Source organism: Camelina sativa, chromosome 11 (assembly GCF_000633955.1).
Source record: "Camelina sativa cultivar DH55 chromosome 11, Cs, whole genome shotgun sequence".
Taxonomy (NCBI): domain Eukaryota; kingdom Viridiplantae; phylum Streptophyta; class Magnoliopsida; order Brassicales; family Brassicaceae; genus Camelina; species Camelina sativa.
Window position 1 is genome coordinate 11,051,998 of NC_025695.1, and position 18,235 is coordinate 11,070,232.

Here is an 18,235-nt window from a genome sequence, read left to right on the forward strand (position 1 = left end):
AGGTTGCAAAGTTTAGAGCTGATGGTGATCAGAAGGAATTTGCCAAAAGTGAGTTGCAGCTTGGAAGCTTTCCGACAATACTTGTGTTCCCAAAGAACTCTTCAAGACCAATCAAGTATCCATCAGAGAAGAGAGATGTTGATTCTTTGACATCGTTCTTGAATCTTGTTCGGTAAAACCTCAAAAATCCGCCGACTTTACAATGAGAAAGAGATCAATAAGAAACCTTTTAGTCTCGTTCCAGAATGCTAGAACAGATAAAGGTGGCGCGATGAGATTCTCTATTGAATCTTTTTGCTTTTTGTATAGCTGTGTGTTAAAACAATCACATCAAGGTTTTTGCCTTTTTGTGTTTACCAGTTACAGTTTTCACTTTTCAGTGTATTACTCTTTTTGCCTTTGTAAATGATATTGAACAAGTTTTCCAAGGTCGATTACTTTCATATGAAAGTAAAATATGGAAGTAACTCATTAGCCCCAATATCAAGTTCACCAAAAGCAAGAGAGGGTAAGAAAAAAGAAAGTTTTCTGAATAAATCCAGAAGGCAAAAGAGATTCAAGCATCCAAAGCAAAGTAAAAATAAGAAACCAGAGACTAAGGAAGCAATGTACATCTTATCTTCCTGAATTTATGTATGTACATCAAAGTCATCCGAAAGATTGATTTTTATTCAAGCAACGGTAAGAGACCCAAAAGTGTTCTCTCCGCTGTAAGTCATGTAGAGGAACCCATCTTCATCTTTGTGCTCTTCATAGATTGCAGACATCAACGCAGCTGTCAGGAAATAAACAAATACAAAGTGAAACTGAGTAAGCGGTAAATAAAGAAACTTTGATCTTAAATGGTGTTATAAAGAGTTCTAAAACTCTTACCAGTTGGAGGCAAAGTGTTCTTGACAAAGACAAAGATAGCTTTCTCAGCTCCAAGCTTGATCCTTTTGCGAACCACGTACACAAACTGTCCCACGGTTAGATCTGCTGGTACAAGATACCTAAAAGAACATATTTGTGAGCATACTTTTTAAGATTATGATAGCACAAAGAGACACAAAAAGAGATGAGTAAAAAAGCCAATACACTCACTTCTTCTTGTCAATGTCAGGGACATCACTCTGTCCAGCCTTTTCCACAATCACCTACACAAACAATCCCAGATTCTAATATTGGAACAATGCTTTTAAACTATATTTAGTAAAAAACGAATCCACTGTGGCATTCATGAGCTCTTACTGGGATTCTATCAGGATACTTCTCTCTGATCCGAGTAGATTCACTCATCCTTGCCTCTGTTTTAACATAACAAAACCAAAACATTAGTCACAAGTAAATCACCAAACAGAGATACACACAAAAAAAGAGAAGACGGAAGAATCAAAACTATATGCAGAGATTAAATCTGATCTAGAAGAGACAAAACTAATCAAGATTGTTTTATAACATCAAAACAAGACACCTCAACGAAATTAAGTGATTGAAAACTCGATCACGCAAAATCTTTTAAAGAATAAGAAAGGGATTTTGAAGTAACATACCAAGAGGGTTAGAAACCTTGAAAGAACTCTTAGCCATGGCGATTCGATTGGTATCTGCAAATTTCAAGCAAGAAAAAATCATAATTGAATTAGATTCCTAAACACGATCAATGATTCAATATAACCGTCTCTTAGATCAGAGGAAAGAAACCCAGAAGCCAAAAAAATATCGAACTGATGAGAAGAAACATACCGTAAGAAGAAGAAACTGAATACGATTCGTTGAAACTTAGGGTTTGCTAAGAAAAAAAAAATCTGATTTTGATTGAAACAGGGAGAAGAATCGAGAGAGAGAGAAGTCAATATCAAAAGAGAAAGGGGCTTAATTAATAAAGAGTATATAAAATTTAATTTATAATTAAGTTAGGGTTTTCTAATGGGTTGCCTACACGGAAACGTAACTTTGATCTGTTTTGGGAATCAGTAAACCCACTTGGATTGGCTTACAAGTAATCCCTTACACTTGTCTTACGTCAGAGACACTTATTGGCCATTGGGCGTAACTGGGCCTTTATATCGAACTTGTTTGTATAAATCTCTTAATGTTTTCGACTTTTTCGTAATGTATTAAGCTAATGATGGCTCAATTGTTGTTATACAAACTTATCCCCAAGTTTCTAAAATTGTAAAAAAAATTTGTCATGAACCGTTTGCTAGTTTGGTACTTTGCTTACTGAGTTGCATAAGACATAACCAAACTGAAACTGAGTTCGTTCACTTCAGATTCCGACTACTAACCCTAACCAAATCTTGTCTTTTTTTTTTTTTTATAATATATATATAACTATTTGATCGGTACTATAAACTGAACAAACTATATACCAAAATCCAGCCAAACTTATTGTATGTCGGCAATTCAAATTTAGTACGGGTGATAGTACTCAATTGTATAAACTGAAGTTCATCAAAACAAGTACTTTTTAATTTACATATACATTTTGAAAAATAGATCTTACTATAGTAAAACCAAATTACGTACTTGTGTAAATTGGCTACGAAACCAATCCAAATCCGATTTGTTTTTGAAACAATACAATTTTCAGTTTCGTTTTGGTTTTAGAATATCAAAAGCCAAAGGATTAAAACAACAAACCGAAACAGGTAAAGAGATACATATACCCATCCCCTAGTTGCTGCTGTAACATTGAAAAGTGAAAGCTAAATGAGCAGTAATATGGCACGAGCCCTTAATCTTATGTCGGACCAAAAATGCTAGTATTATTCCCAACATTTTCTCTCTTGATCGAGCCCAAAATTGGCGAAGAGATCGAGAGAGGCTTTCAAAACTTCACAATCAAAGGTTCCAAAGTATATGCCATTTCGTTTTTCTCTAAATTATAATTTTAATTAGGCTCATGCACTATAAAAGAGTTAATATAAAGATCATTGAGAACTACAAACACAACATAAGAAAAATGATACGGGTCCCATGCATGGGATTGACAAGTCATCCTCATCGTCATCATACTTATCTAAAAAATCCAAAAACCTAACAACAACAAAAAAGAAAGAGAACTCAACCATATTGGTAGTGTCATGATTCCCTACATGGTGATAACGACAATAACATTGATATTTAAATAAAAATCATGTGGATACCATAAAGTTTTAGGTTTTTTTCATGATAACGATATGGTATGGTGGTGGTAAAAGAGGGCTCTATGTGTGAATGTGATATTGATCATTCATCCCCCATATGCTTCCATGCCATGCCATAACTATGGTGGTGGTGGTGATGTTGATGAAGATGTGATATTGGATTCCAAGAAACCAGTTCTGGTTAGGACAGGGTTTCTTGTTTTGCTGAGATCTCTTCCTTTGAGTGTTCTTCCGATTCCTTCACACATTGAGAAAGATGAGATCTGCGTTCTTGCGAGTCTTCTTGCTACCAATTCATGAGGAGGAACCATTGAGCCTTCATCATCGTCTTCAGTGGCCCACGAATGCAAGTGGCTGTTTGTGTTCTTCTTTGGATACCCATAAACCTTGGGCCAGTCAGGAATATTCATGGGAGCAGGAGACTGTTTTGCCCCTCCTGCTGAGACGACCTCGTTGCCCTTAGCAATGTACCGTGCAGAAGACGAAGATGAGGCTGCGAAGAGATTGTTGTTACTTTTGGACATTTTCATTCCAGGACCTGGAGTATCTTTTTCTCTCAAAACTGACCAAACATCTTCTTCTTGAAACTCTTCTCCCCCTTCCATTGCTACCTCAAGAAAACCCTTCTCTCTAGAACGTTGCTTCTTCTCTGCTGCAACTAAGTGTTCTTCTTCCTCCTGAAAATCATCATTTGATCTTATACCAAAAATAAAAAAAGAAAGAAAGAGAAGAGATAGGATAATGAGAGAGAAGAGAGAGAAAGAGATGGAGAGAGAGAGAGAGAATTAATTACCTGAGAGACGCAGAGGATGATTCAGTGAAAATGTGATGTATAAAAATGTGAACCATAAACAACATTAAACAAGCTCTCTTTGCTGGCAAATGAGAGACAGAGAGGTCATTGATTGCTTCAAAGGAATCAAAAGTCTCCACAATAGGCAGAGGTTTCAGAAACCTCCAAAATTGTAATAATTTCGTACTTTTTTTGGGGTGCCATAACTATGAATTAAACTTTTGTTTTTTAAATAATAATAATTATAAGGGTTAGATAGAGGAGTGGTAGCCTTTGGTACTATTTCTACTAAGACCTGCCAAAATTATTGATAGAGTCTAAATCATGCAACAAGACAAAAAAATGTACTATACGAAAAGACTTGCTTTATCTCAAATTATGCTTTTGCCTAAGTCATTTTCAAATTATACTTTCTAATCTTTTTTGTGTGGCTATAGTTATAGACTGAAGATAGAAAATGTGATTTCACTTAAAAGGACTTGTTATATTCATCATCCTCTATAAGAATCTCGTTTGGTCAAGTTTTTTTTTTGTTGAAAATTCAAGCATGTGTAGTCATTATTAAATATGGTTTTATATTTATCTATTGCTATGTACAAATTATTGAAAAGGTGTGTTCTGCGCAAATAAATTTGTATTTATCACACACAAAATCTGAAACCCGTGTCCGTACACACATAAATACATGAGACTTTTCTGGTGGGGTAATAAGGATCAAATCGATTTATAATAATTTCTAAAGAAAAACAAAAACAATTTGTTAGGCTATCCAATCCAACGTTTCATGGGTCTCGTCGCAAGGGTCCAGGGATGTTATTCCAAAGCACGATGCATTAAAATCTGTAACTTTTAGACAAGACCTCTAGTTTTCAGAGGTTTCTTATCAAACCCCTCGAAGTTTATAAAACACACAAATACGTACCTGTTATAATATGTAAACTTATTACCCGACCATAAGAGAATTTGTAAAGAACCTAGAAATTATTAGTCCAGCTTAAGAAAGAATCTTTAAGGTGCAGAGGTTCATAATCAACGTACAAAATAAGGTCCTCTTGCATGCTGAAAGGTGCAGAAATGGTTGGAGCAAGAATGATATAAATTGAGTTATTAGTCGTTTGAAAACATTTCTAAAGGGTGAGTTTTGTAGTATGATGTTGGTGAGTTTCAACTGGCGATATAACGAGTTGAAAAATTGAGTTAAAAATGACAGAATGATAGTGCATAAGATGTTGGAATAACAAACTATCAAAGTGATAATTTAATTTCTCTGATTTCACCTTTAATCACAATGGGGATGTAGCTCAGATGGTAGAGCGCTCGCTTAGCATGCGAGAGGTACAGGGATCGATACCCCGCATCTCCATTACTGCATTTTTATGTTCAGTTTTCAGTTTGCAGAGTTCTTTTCTCAAAAAAAAAAAAAAAAAAAAAAAATCAATTGTTTAATGTTGACATGCTACAAGTAGTTGAGTTAAAAATTAAAATAGATATAGACAATTGAAGTTTTAGAGTTGGAGATGTTTTCAAAAGATTTCTTATTTGTATTACTATTTCGTTAAATCTAGGACGATACATTTCATAGCCTATGCCATGGGTACAAGGAAAGTATGTGCTAGGGCTAACTAAAAATATGGAAAGTAAAATGAGTTTAGTTATAGTTTTGGTCTTTAAGCGAATCAAGTATTATGTTACATATTGAAGCAAACATCATCACAAATCCAACATTATGAGACCAACAAGCCCACTATGTAAGCCCATATAACTAGGTTTCTAGAAAAGTAGCTTCTTCTTTATACATGTTTATTAACTAGGTTTCACTTCTTTTGTCGTTAACCTAAGCAACTGATCGATCTATTCCGAGGAAGTAACGTGTAAAACACGGAATCGGATTTGGCCACAAAGGCCTCAAAACTTTGTATACAAAAGGAAAGCTCCAACTTTATCACTTCTTTTTACATCCAGAACATGAGCTCACTCGATTATTGTGATGGGCTTTGGCCTACTACCAGGCCTATTTTTTTCTTTTCTTTTCAAGTTTCACTCCCACCCCTTAGCCGTTCATATTTATAGTGTATGATTTTGATCAGTTAATCATGAGAATGTTGACGCAGGCAAATTCGGAACTGGAGTAGGTGCAATGTGTCTTAAGTGTCTGCTGGAACTGAAATCATGAGAATGTTGACGCAGGCAAATTCGGAACTGGAATAATGCTTCAATTCTTCAACTAGCTCTCATATGGAAAATTATTTGCTTTTTTTTTTTTAATGTATACGATTCTTGTAATCTTTTTTGCTATAACAAGAGAACTCGTAACTAATTTAGACTCCATCTTCTTCACTATTTTGCGAAACTTAAGAATATGATCGCAAATTGCTTTTGAAAAGTCTGGTGGGAGAAATATTAACGTCGAATGTCTCTTGGTATTGAATCTTGCATGGCCCCATGGTGAATGCAACGTTAAGGACACGGATGAGTACAGTCTCCACATGTCAGTTGAATATCCATGATAGTTAATTTGTATTAATTTGAATGTCAACATTTTTACATCTTATGCGGTTTACACATCAATTATATATGTTGGTTAAAACTTGTTAATCGGTGTTTAGGACACATGTGATGTGAAGCCCACTGAGCTAGAGAGTGACGTTGCCGAATGGGGGATACTCACAAAAGCCATTTGTCGACGACACTTGGATAAAAGCGTCGGTGGTCACAGTACTTTCATTTTGAGTTTTTTAATCAAAATATCCAAAAAAAAAAAGATTAGGTGAAATTTCGAATCTACGGATTCAATATGATTTTGGTTAATGCACCGATACTTCTCCCAGATGCAGAAAACATTATTATTTCTCTTAAGTATTTTTTATTTATTTATGTAAATAGGTGTAGATTCTCTCATTTTATAACACCACATTACTACTTTAGTTTCATTTTATAATTCAAAAAGAAGTAGTTAATAGTCCTATGTAGGGACCTTTAGCTTTTGGAACGCACTTATCATCAAAACATATGTTGTTGTAGTATTTATTTAAATTTTCAATACTAATTAGTATAATATGCCTAATGCCTGAGTTGAAGCTTTCTCTTTATTTAGGCTGGAGAGCCTTTGCCCTTGAATTCAATAGAATTATTATAATCACAAATTATACTATTGATTTCTTTTTTCCTTTTCAATATAAATGTCGTTTTTATCTAGTCTACCTCTATTAAAATTAGTTGAAAAAAAATGGAAGAGATAATTTTAAGTATTGCTCACCTTTCACCTTTGTATAGGGTTATGATAGTAGAACTTGTTAATTTCTTAGGCAATCTGAAAAAACAAAACTCAAAAGGACATTTATATTGAGTTTTAAAACATAGACAGTTCTAAATATATTCCTAAAATAAAAGGGAACACTCGAGAGTGAAGAGTGGTGAACGTGTTTCAGTATCATCACGTGGATCAAGATTCATTCAATATTTGAGAAGACTTTACAATGTGCACAACTCTCACAATAACTACATTAAGTAAATACTAAATACTAGTTGAATATATAAATAATTTCAGAACATAAAGTAATTGAATACGTACAAATGGAATTGTACTGTAGATTACATGATCGAACTGGTCTTGTTAAAAAAATAAGGATCCACCTTGACTTCCTCGAAAATTAAAAAGATTCCGTAATATAAAATCCGGTTTATCCGCTGTATTAACTAACAATTTTAACAATAACAAACGTTTAGGATAATTGCAAATCGACCCCGTGAGTGTTTTTTGACTTTAGCTATTACACCCCATATATTATAGTTGTAACAGCCGCCCCCCTTTGTTTGTATTATTAACAAAAGAAGCAGAGTTCTTTTTTTTTTTTGTAAGATTTTTTAGTCACAAGGTCCCCACTGATGTGTACTCAATGAGACCAAAATCCAAAACTTGGTGATTGGTTTAGCTAACCAAAAGAAAAACACCCTTGTACATGTGATAAATTATTCAAAATGCCATCCACGTTAAAATCTCCCAACGAACTTCTTTATTTTCTCATAGCACTCTCTAGGACTTTAGCTAGCATGATCACTCACACAGTCACACATAAATTAAATTTACTAGACTAGATTCTATAGTCTAATTATAATTACTCCAAAATTTACTTTTACATTAATTACTAAATCAAAATTTAGAATGTTAAAAGCGACAATCAATATATGTGATTATGTGAAAATTCATACAGAAGAAAATATATATACTTGGAAAACTTATGCTAATGCAGCTGTTGCATCATAAGAATGAATTTTCCTTTTTCTTTTTGTTTTTCTATACTTTTTATGTAGTGTATATGATCTAAATTTTCTTATAATAAGTCTTGGCTTTTCATTGAATATAGATTCTTAATCAAGACTGACGGGACATACAATTATTGTAGTCTTATAATAATCTTTTTGGTTTTCTCAAAGTAAAAAATGAATAATGCTTAATGATAAATGATCTGTCACGTAAAATTTATTTATTTTATTGAAACAGTATCAAATTTCACCAACTTGTTTTAATTTACTATAACCTTCAGATTAAGCTTCTTTTATTTTTCTGAAAAAAAAAAGAAAGAAAACTTTTGAAAAAAAAAAAGAAAGAAAACTTCCATTTCCCTTTATTTAAGGACGCTGCATTGCTTGCTCAGTGACTCAACTCAAGAGTAGTGTGAGAAGAAGAAAGAGAGAGAGAAAAAAATGGGAGGTAAAGGTGTGATGTTGGTGGCGATACTTTGCCTATGGGCACTCTCTGCAACAACTGAAGCAGTAACAGAGGAGGAGTCAGGTTTGATGATGAACTTCTACAAGGATACGTGCCCACAGGCTGAAGACATCATCCGTGAACAAGTCAAACTCCTCTACAAACGCCACAAGAACACCGCTTTCTCTTGGCTCCGTAACATCTTCCACGACTGCGCCGTCGAGGTCCGATCTCTCTCTCTCTCTCTCTCTCAGAGTGAATTTTCATGTTTTGCATGATACGTTTGTGTGAAAATCATTTTTTTTGTGGGATGGTTTTACTTTTTTTTGTGGTAAAAGTAATCTGTTTTTGATCTTTCACTTGAAACAGAGCTAACGGTGTGCTCTGTTTTTGCTTTGTTTTGTTGGGGGTGAAAACAGTCATGTGATGCGTCGCTTTTGCTGGATTCGACAAGAAGAGAGCTAGGAGAGAAAGAACACGACAGGAGCTTTGGACTGAGAAACTTCAGGTATATTGAGGAGATCAAGGAAGCTCTTGAGAGGGAGTGCCCTGGTGTTGTCTCATGTTCTGACATTCTCGTCTTGTCCGCAAGAGAAGGCATCGAAGCAGTAAGTTTCAAAGGACAATAATCGTGTCGTTGACAAAAAATAAACTGCGTGCTGTTTGTTTCCTTTTTTGACAAAACTGTGTGGGGGTTCTTTTGTGTAGGTGGGAGGACCGCATATTCCTTTGAAGACAGGAAGGAGAGATGGACTGAAGAGCAGGACAGATATGCTTGAGTCATATCTTCCCGACCACAACGAGAGTATCTCCGTTGTTCTTGACAAGTTCAAATCCATCGGAATTGACACTCCCGGCCTCGTAGCCCTCCTAGGTACCCTTATCTTTCTTTTTCTTTTATTATGACTCACTAGCTAGTTTCCGGCCAAAACGTATCGCTCGAAAGTCGAAAACTCTTTTGACTATCCAAGAAATGCTCTTGCTACAATATACCAATTCAAGGGTATTTTCGTCTATTTTTTTTATGCATGTAACGTTCGTAGTGATCTTGTCGGTTACATAGGAATATGCGGTCTGAGTTGGAAAGTTGAAAGTAATCCTTATCCGATATCTCGATTGTCCTTGTTTAATGGCTTAACACAAGGTTGTTTTTGTCAATTAGCTCATGCATGATTAAAGATAATAATCAAATCAGTTGATCTACTCTTACGGGATCTGAATTTTATGCAAGCGAAGTTTAAGTTTCGTGTTAGATTTCTAAGTTTGGATATTGTTAGATTTTGACTTTTGTAACTATGATGACACGTGCAGGGTCACACAGCGTGGGAAGAACTCACTGTGTCAAGCTGGTCCACCGTTTGTACCCTGAGGTGGACCCGTCCTTGAACCCGGACCACGTCCCTCACATGCTACACAAGTGTCCTGACTCGATCCCTGACCCAAAGGCTGTCCAGTACGTGCGAAATGACCGTGGCACGCCCATGGTGCTAGACAACAATTACTACCGTAACATCCTAGACAACAAGGGTTTGCTTCTTGTGGACCATCAGCTCGCACACGATAAACGGACAAGACCAATTGTTAAGAAGATGGCTAAGGACCAGGCCTACTTCTTCAAGGAGTTCACTAGGGCGATCCAAATCTTATCCGAAAACAACCCTTTGACTGGCTCTAAGGGTGAGATCAGGAAGCAATGTAATCTCGCAAACAAGAACCACTAAAGTTGGAAAAAGTGAGAAAAGACAGAGGCTCTGGTGTGTTGGGTTCTCTGCTTGGTATCGAACCAAGATGAATAAAGAAATCTTTTAAAGTAAAAAATCAAAGAAAGGGTGATGATGAATGCATCATGGTGGTGACCACACCCTTCTTTTGTGTGTTCTTGTTGTAGCCTTAATGCTTTAATTATGATGTTAGTGGTCTTTGAGTTATTTAAATCTAAATGTTGGCTCTTTTTTGATTTTGGGTTTGTGGTGGTGGGGATGATATAATGATAATGGAAAGGATGTATGATATGATGGATGGTGTTTGGTATCATGTATGACGATGTAATGATAAGTAACCAGGCCGAATGTTTTTATTATAATTTCATGTGAAATTTATATGTACATAAATATGTAGAAACAATGAAGAAGTTGTTCAACATGCATGATCGATCACTCAGCACTTTGTATGGGTGACATCGATCTATTTTACTGATCTTACCCTATTTTTGTTTTCGTAGTAAATGACATAAATATGATATGACTCATGAAAAAAATTCCAAAAATAATAATTCAAAAAATAAATGAAACGGGCCACAACTATAAACTGAAGACTAAAGAGTAGAGCCAAAAGTCGAAAGCAAAAAATAAACAAAATATGGCGTTACAGAGTAATAAATATATACAAATCACATGACCCGCATTAAATTATAATGGACAAAGACGTTTTACATAGTGAGAAAAATATCTGACGGATGAGATTCTCTACAAGGGCATATATTATGTACTTAAAGTCTTAAACACTTAATTAGAAAACAGTATATAGAAAACGTTAGGTAGACTAAAACTTACTTTTATTAAAACTAGAGACGTGAAAGACAATAATGGTGGTGGCGTGTAGACAACAAGTGCAATGGTGTATGTTTAAAGAAAAAGCTATTTAAACATGATACTTGGAGCAACATTAACTGAATTATGTACACAGGTCTTAATGAGTTTCATTTGTTTTCTACAAAATAATTGAGGTCAAAAACTAAACGTGGCATCGATTTGTTAGTTTCTGTGGACATATATTTTTCGCTTGTGTATATATTTTAGATCCTATTTCTATCTATCAATTTCGAATCCAATTTATTTGTCAGGCAATGTTTACGCTAGAGTACTAGAGAGTGGATTCAGGCTCTTGCTACTATAACCTATGTCATCAAGAAAATAATCATAAGTTCAAAAAGTTATCACTTTCCCTATGAAACGTGAGGGAATTAAAACGGATCTATGTATGATATGTATAACTTATTAAACGGACTACATGCTTGATTGTAAATGATAGGCCAATATACTCTGACGCCCATGAAAACATCCCTAATATTTTTGATTACTTACACATCAAGCAAGACAAGTGCTCATCGTTTACTATAATATTTGTTTCGCTTAATGTTCCTATCAGTGAAAAAGGTTTGCACAACTTTAATTAATTTGATCTATGTTAAACAGAAATGCATCCACATTGAACTTTTACCATCCTCTAGACCAAACGTTTCCAAGAACAAGGAAAGGGAAATGTCATATATTCACATGGAATACGTATCATATTTTTTTGATTATCATCTTCATCACTTAAGTGAATAGTGTATCAAATCATCTTCAACCAGATTTTATTTTGTTATATAATGACTTTTCTATCTGTTAATACGGAATTTTAGTGATGAGCCAATTGTAAATGATATGCTAATTAGTTCTACTTAACGATGGTAAATGGGTCAACCAGGTAAGACCGAACTAAAACATAAGTGACTAGAATTAGGCTGGTTCGATATTTTCACTTAGTCCATGCATATATATATATATAGATATGAGACTTGATGTGTTTTGGCCAACAGAAATGAAGCCGAAGATAAAACTTTGATCTCTTTGCTGTGAAACTGCATGTATGAACACACTAATGTTTTATGTAGAGACATGCATTGACTTTAACTACTGATTCCATGAATTTTTTTTCCACTCTTTCTTATGTCTTCTTAGAAGAAAATTGGTACAACTAGCGGATTTTTCACAATCTCACGATCATATAGAGGGTGGAGCCATATAATTTCAACTTCCGGACATTGACTGATAGTTACGGTGGTTTCTTTTCAATGACACAGCTTCTACGAAGCTCTCTTGCTAGGATCAACGGTCTCAGTCAATATATATAGTCAACGTCTTGTTTCACTATATTCAATTATATAAAAAGACTCTTTATTTCATTTTTTCTCCAACATGTATCTATAGAGAAAGCCTCTTGATCCTCTCTCCACCACACAAATGGATTCTCTAACTTTCCTTACCATTGTTGTAGCTGCAATAGGCTTCTTCGTGATTTTCAGAAGTTTTAGATCCGAAGAAGAAATAAAAGAAATGGATTCTTCTTCGTTATCACCTCCATCTTATTTGTCTCACAAGTGGATACACGACGTCTTTCCAAGCTTCCGCGGGGAGGATGTGCGTCAAGACTTTCTCAGCCATATTCAGAAGGAGTTCCAAAGAAAGGGAATCACACCATTCATGGATAATAAGATCAAAGAGAGGAGAATCCATCGGTTCTGAACTCATACGTGCCATTAGAGGATCTAAGGTCGCCATCATCTTGCTCTCGAGGAACTATGCTTCGTCAAAGTGGTGTATTGAAGAATTGGTGGAGATTATGAAGTGTAGAGAAAGGTTAGGTCAAACTGTGATGGCTGTTTTTCATAAAGTAGATCCATCTGATGTAAAATGCTTGACGGGAGATTTCGGGAAGGCTTTCAGAAAAAGTTGTGCCGGTAAAAGTAAGGAGGACATTGAAAGATGAAGACAAGCTTTAGCAAAAGTGGCCACAATTGCGGGTTACCATTCAAGCAACTGGTTGGTCTTTCTAATTCTACTTGTTTTTTTTTTTGTTTTAAATGGTGAGAGACTATAATGTGTTTTTGGTTTTGAATTTTGATAAACTCACTAATCCTCCAGTCAAGATTCTGTTAGCTTAGTAGAAATATGTAAAGTTATTTCTCTTCGGTTGTTATCAAAAATCTTGAAACGAAAGTCCAACAACCCAAAAAACTAAAACAAATCTCTACAAAAATCACTCTTCTATCAAGGTCGTAATTGGGGATTTTACTCATTTTACCATTTTCTTTAAAAATATCATTTTACCAATATTTAAGATTGCCAAATTTTCGTACTTGTCCTTCGAACCAAATTTGTTCCTCAAACCTAACACTTAAAACTTGCTGAAAAATAATTTGTTTGTTAATCAAATGTATTAGTACACTTGTCTAGTAAACTATAATTTTGTGTTTAGTTAGAAGTGAGTCAATTGACCAATTTACTCACCAATTTAAGTACAAGTTTTGATATAAAAAAACTTGTAATAGACAAGTTTTGATACACCAAAACATATATGTATATATATGGACAAAAAAAAGTTAAGTACCATTTTATAGAAGTACTCGATATACAAGGAAAAAATGAAATGGACGTTTCTTTATCAATATTAGGCTCATCAAAATGTAATACATAAAGTAAATACTTAAAATATCACTAAAACAATTAGTTTCAAAAATAAAAATATACCCCAAATTTGTAGTAAACGTTTTTTAAGTTTTAGGATTTGATTGTTGTTCTGAAATATGTTTTTTTTTGAAAAAAAAATACATAATATTTGTAAGTTTTATCCAATATTGAGCTAGAAAACCAAATAATTTGAATGCGTATGTAATCTGTCATGACTATTTATCGGATGTATTTATCTTTCCTCTTGTAAGGGACAATGAAGCATCCATGATTGAAAGAATCACAACTGATGTTTCAAATGAGTTGATTAGTTCTGCCCCATCAAGCGACGGTTTGGTTGGAATGAGAGCTCATATGGAAAAGATTGAGCCATTTTTAGGCTTAGATCCGATAAAGTAAGGATGATAGGGATCTGGGGTCCCTCTGGAATTGGCAAGAGCACCATTGCTAGATTTCTATTTGAAGAGTACTCTCATGAGTTCCAGCTTAGTGTTTTCATGGAGAACATCAAAAGACGGTATCCAAGACTTTGTCATGATGAGTACAGTACAGAACTACAGTTTTAAAAAGAGTTTTTGTCTCAAATAATAAACCAAGATGATATTAAGATTCATCATTTAGGAGTTGCAAAAGACAGATTAAAGTACAAGAGAGTGCTTATTATTCTTGATGATGTGGATCAGTGGGTGCAACTAGTTGCAATGGCAAAAGAAAATGGGTGATTTGGTCCTGGAAGTCGGATTTTAATCACAACGCAAGATAAAAGGCTTTTGAATGCACATGGAAGTAACCATATATACGAGGTGGGGATTCCATCTGATGATGAGGCTCTCGAAATCTTCTGCATGTACGCTTTTGGTCAAAAGTCTCCATTTGATGGTTTTGAGAATCTTGCTCTGGAAGTTACAAAACTTTCTGGTAAGATTCCTTTGGGACTAAAGGTTATGGGAGCTTATTTTAGAGGAATGTCGAAGCATGAGTGGAAAAAAGAACTACCAAGGTTACGGAATAGCCTTGACGGAGAAATTGAAAGCATTTTGAAGTTTAGTTACGATGCATTACGTGAAGAAGACAAAGATGTTTATCTTTGTATAGCATGGTTTATCAACAATGGATGGATTGAGAAAGTGGAAGAGCATCTCCCAAAGAATTTTGTTGATGTGAGCCAAGGTCTTCACATCTTAGCTGAGAAATCTCTCATATCTATTAGTTGGGGATATATATGGATGCATGATTTGCTAGCACATTTTGGTAGAAAGATTGTTCGTAAAAATCCATTCATGAACTTGGGCAATGTCAACATTTGGTTGATGCTGGAGAGACTTGCCAAGTATTGAAGAATGATACAGCAGTAAGTTTTTACATTAATCAGTCGTCGAGTGTTCCCTTACAAAATTTAATAAAAACAAATTTTACTTATGTATCTTATGCATTTTCTTGGTTAAAAAGTTTTATATTGAAATTGAAGAAGAAATAATAAAAAAATGATACAAATGCCAAGATGCAGTTTTGTATTACCTAACCTAATTATATATGGTCTTGATCCTTGTTAAATGCAAGAGAAAATCAAACCAGAACTCGTGGAAATGGATTTTCGTGGGGATGTGACAATCCAGGGGCTTACTTTAATAAGTAATCAGGCCAAATTTTTTTGATTATAATTTCACGTTGAATTGATATGCACATAAATATGTTGAAACAATGAATAAGTTGTTCAACATGCATAATATATATATATATATATATATTGCACTGTTTATGGGTGATATCGATCTATTTTACTGATCTCACCAAATATTTGTTTTCATAGTAAATGACATAAATATGAAATGACGAATCATTCCAAAAATATATAAAAGTTCAAAATAAAAGAAACGGGCCATATTCTACAAGTTTGAGCTGATAGAATGTCATGGATCATCTAGGATCCTCAAAACTCTATGATTATCCAAGGATCATCTTCAAGAACCTTTGTTCCCTCAGCTCTAGTGGCGGAGGCACTTCCTATGAAAGCTGTGATTAGTGCAGCCATAGCCTCGGGTGTATCAAGGGTGCCATGCTCCTCAGGTTGTCAAGAACCTGTTCTTTTTCTTCAATCCGACGGTCATGTAAATGAGCGAGATGATATTTTAGCATATATTTCGTTGCTTGAAATTTATACTTTTTCTTGAGAATCATAGAGTTTTGAGGATCCTTGACGATCCATGACATTTTAAATCTTGAACATCACAAGACAACTAAAATTCGTGTTCCTAAATCTTAACAGTAACTAAAAAAAAAATTACCGTTTGGCCAGTCAAACTAAAACAGTATATGATAATTCACTAATTCAACCATATTTTTTTTTGTCTTTACTTTTATAGCTAGAAAGATTGTATAGCCATTATTTCTTAAAATAACAAATGCAATTCCAAAACCCTTATTATGGGAAGCCAAAAGTTAATACTTGGTCGGGGAACCCATAAGTATATGCCTTTGAATGTCTTGGATGATCATTCGATCTGCCACTTCCTTTGTTGGCTCGAAGTGCTCAGTGTAGAATAGACGAGACGTTATGGTAGTAAAAATACTCATTCTTCATCCTTAACCAATAAATAATTATTTCAACGAAAAATTCATTCTTCCTCTTTTACCAAATAACTGATTTATGCTCTATTATTTTTGTTCATTTTTTGATTTATGCTTATGTTTTGCTTATCATTTGATCAGGTTATTCTTTGATTTTGTTTATTTTTTTCAACTTTTCTTGTATATTGTACATGTGTAGTAAATAATAGTGCATCATTTAAATGTATTAAAAACAAATAAAATTGAACAAAATATAACATAAATCTAACAAAATTTATAATCACATTCTTAACATGAGTTTTAAACCCATGCAAAAACATAAACAAAACAAATAAAATATTTAGAATTTGTGATATGGATGATGATGTGAGAATGATTTTTTTTTTTTGAACAACCAACTACTTTCATTTAATTAAGTGGGCTCATTACAACCCAACATGGCCTTTTTTGCTAGAGTATCAGCATCGATATTTCGGTCTCATGGAATAAAATTAAACGAGCATAGAACAAAAGAGGTTGAAAGGTTCAGGATATCAAGAAGAATCCCGTGAGGTTCCTTGGATTGGATCTTCGAATTGAGGGCTTTGACTAGCGTCTGCGAGTCTGAAGCTACATGGAGATGGGTGAAACCCGATTCAAAGGCAACTCTAATTGCCGTGAGAGTTGCTATTGCTTCGGCCATCGGGGGGGGNNGGGGGGGGGGGGGGAATCAACAAAGTCGGAGGATGAGGATCCATAGAGCAACGTTGTTCCGGATTGATCTTTGAAGATCCAGCCGAAACCCGCGTTTTTGTTCGCTGTCCACGCCGCATCCGTGTGACACCGTATTGTAGAGGGGGGGGGGGTAGNNNNGGGGTAGCGGTGGTTGCAGATCGACCAAGCTTGGCCTCTTGGTTTGAATTTCCTTGATTTGTGTCTGTTGCCATTCTTTAGCTCTGGTGATTGCTAACAAGAGGATCTCCTCTGCTTGGATTTGCTCTTTGCGAAAAATGAGGCGATTGCGGGCTGACCAGATAGACCAGAGGATCCACGGAAAAAGGGGCCACTACCAAGTTTGGAGGGTGGGAGGTTAATCATACGGGATCCTACAGCGATGCCTGATTTAACATTACAGATGAGTTCGGGGCGGATGGGGTCATTTAAAGGGGGTGGAGGACCAAATCTTGGAAACAAACGGGCAATGGAAGAAGAGGTGGAGAACAGTTTCCGATTCACCATAGTGAGGGCAATTTGCCTCTTTTCTGATATGTCGGTAGAGGAGGTTTTCACCCACTGGTAAGGCGTTCTGGGCTGCTTTCCATAGAAGAAGTCTTACTTTGGGGGAGCAGTTAGTGGACTAAATGTTAGTTTTCCAATCAAAGGAAGTAGGTGGGTTTATCTGGGGAATATCAGCTCTTACTGCAGTCGTCACCTTGGGTCCATCTTGATCCTTTAGCAGCAAGTCTTCATAGTATCCCGACTTGGTGGAATAGTGACCATCATTTGAAGGTAACCACCCCCATCTATCTGAGCCATGTAGTCCACTTGGTCTTTGTTTAAGGATGTCGTCCTCATATTGGGGGAGGATCTGACGGATAAGTTCTCTGTTCCAGGTTGTCGAGTTTGGTAACAGGAGGTCCGAAACAGTGAGGTTCTGGGTGGCCTCAGTAGGCGGACCAAAGGGTGCAGTAGGTCGGGAGAGAGATAGCCATGGTGTTCTCCATACTTGTGTGGAAACTCCACTTCCTAACAGTCGTCCCAGATGAGGTTTGAGTAAATCTCTGCCAATACAGACGCTTAGCCAACCATGGGAAGCCGAAGAGGG

At 35.4% G+C, this 18,235-nt stretch overlaps 4 protein-coding genes, 1 long non-coding RNA gene and 1 other non-coding gene across 7 annotated transcripts in view; 4 read left to right on the forward strand and 2 right to left on the reverse strand.

Moving 5' to 3' along the window:
- The window catches only part of LOC104722840 (5'-adenylylsulfate reductase 3, chloroplastic), an 8,949-nt gene extending 8,543 nt beyond the window's left edge, over positions 1-406 (forward strand). Inside the window, exon 5 of the mRNA XM_010441086.1 lies at positions 3-406. Coding sequence (XP_010439388.1) covers positions 3-176 — 174 coding nt within the window. The 3' untranslated portion in view covers positions 177-406. The remainder of the gene's footprint in view (positions 1-2) is intronic.
- LOC104722841 (autophagy-related protein 8a-like) lies at positions 514-1,867 on the reverse strand. 2 transcript variants are annotated; one of them, XM_010441089.2, is made up of 6 exons: positions 1,726-1,867; positions 1,533-1,586; positions 1,231-1,286; positions 1,084-1,136; positions 874-992; positions 514-775 (listed from the first exon to the last, which is right to left on the reverse strand). In XM_010441089.2, exons 2-6 carry the CDS (start codon positions 1,567-1,569, stop codon positions 672-674), a joined length of 369 nt encoding a protein of 122 aa, XP_010439391.1. In that variant the 5' UTR covers positions 1,570-1,586; positions 1,726-1,867; the 3' UTR covers positions 514-671. The 2 variants fall into 2 exon arrangements, with proteins under 2 accessions (XP_010439391.1, XP_010439390.1); XM_010441088.2 differs by lacking the exon at positions 1,726-1,867 and having other exon boundaries at positions 1,533-1,694.
- Positions 2,900-4,137, reverse strand: LOC104722843. Its single transcript, XM_010441090.1, has 2 exons — positions 3,925-4,137; positions 2,900-3,808 (listed from the first exon to the last, which is right to left on the reverse strand). Exon 2 carries the CDS (start codon positions 3,734-3,736, stop codon positions 3,251-3,253), a length of 486 nt encoding a protein of 161 aa, XP_010439392.1. The 5' UTR covers positions 3,737-3,808; positions 3,925-4,137; the 3' UTR covers positions 2,900-3,250.
- TRNAA-AGC lies at positions 5,215-5,287 on the forward strand. Its single transcript has one exon. It is a non-coding gene; the product is annotated as a tRNA-Ala (tRNA).
- Positions 8,567-10,712, forward strand: LOC104722844 (peroxidase 42). The gene is made up of 4 exons (XM_010441091.1): positions 8,567-8,856; positions 9,052-9,240; positions 9,341-9,506; positions 9,944-10,712. Exons 1-4 carry the CDS (start codon positions 8,629-8,631, stop codon positions 10,351-10,353), a joined length of 993 nt encoding a protein of 330 aa, XP_010439393.1. The 5' UTR covers positions 8,567-8,628; the 3' UTR covers positions 10,354-10,712.
- On the forward strand, positions 12,583-15,288 carry LOC109127616. Its single transcript, XR_002034164.1, has 2 exons — positions 12,583-13,215; positions 14,115-15,288. It is a non-coding gene; the product is annotated as an uncharacterized LOC109127616 (long non-coding RNA).

What these genes read in the sequence shown, in the direction of transcription:
- LOC104722841 (XM_010441088.2), bottom strand. Translation starts at nt 1,614, where the DNA reads ATGATTTTTTCTTGCTTGAAATTTGCAGATACCAATCGAATCGCCATG. An exon ending in AGTATCCTGATAGAATCCCA is followed by an intron (nt 1,137 to 1,230) that starts GTAAGAGCTCAT and finishes TTGTTTGTGTAG; the next exon opens with GTGATTGTGGAAAAGGCTGG. An exon ending in GAACACTTTGCCTCCAACTG is followed by an intron (nt 776 to 873) that starts GTAAGAGTTTTA and finishes ATTTCCTGACAG; the next exon opens with CTGCGTTGATGTCTGCAATC.
- LOC104722843 (XM_010441090.1), bottom strand. Translation starts at nt 3,736, where the DNA reads ATGGAAGGGGGAGAAGAGTTTCAAGAAGAAGATGTTTGGTCAGTTTTG.
- LOC104722844 (XM_010441091.1), top strand. Translation starts at nt 8,629, where the DNA reads ATGGGAGGTAAAGGTGTGATGTTGGTGGCGATACTTTGCCTATGGGCA. An exon ending in TCCACGACTGCGCCGTCGAG is followed by an intron (nt 8,857 to 9,051) that starts GTCCGATCTCTC and finishes GGGTGAAAACAG; the next exon opens with TCATGTGATGCGTCGCTTTT. An exon ending in CAAGAGAAGGCATCGAAGCA is followed by an intron (nt 9,241 to 9,340) that starts GTAAGTTTCAAA and finishes TCTTTTGTGTAG; the next exon opens with GTGGGAGGACCGCATATTCC.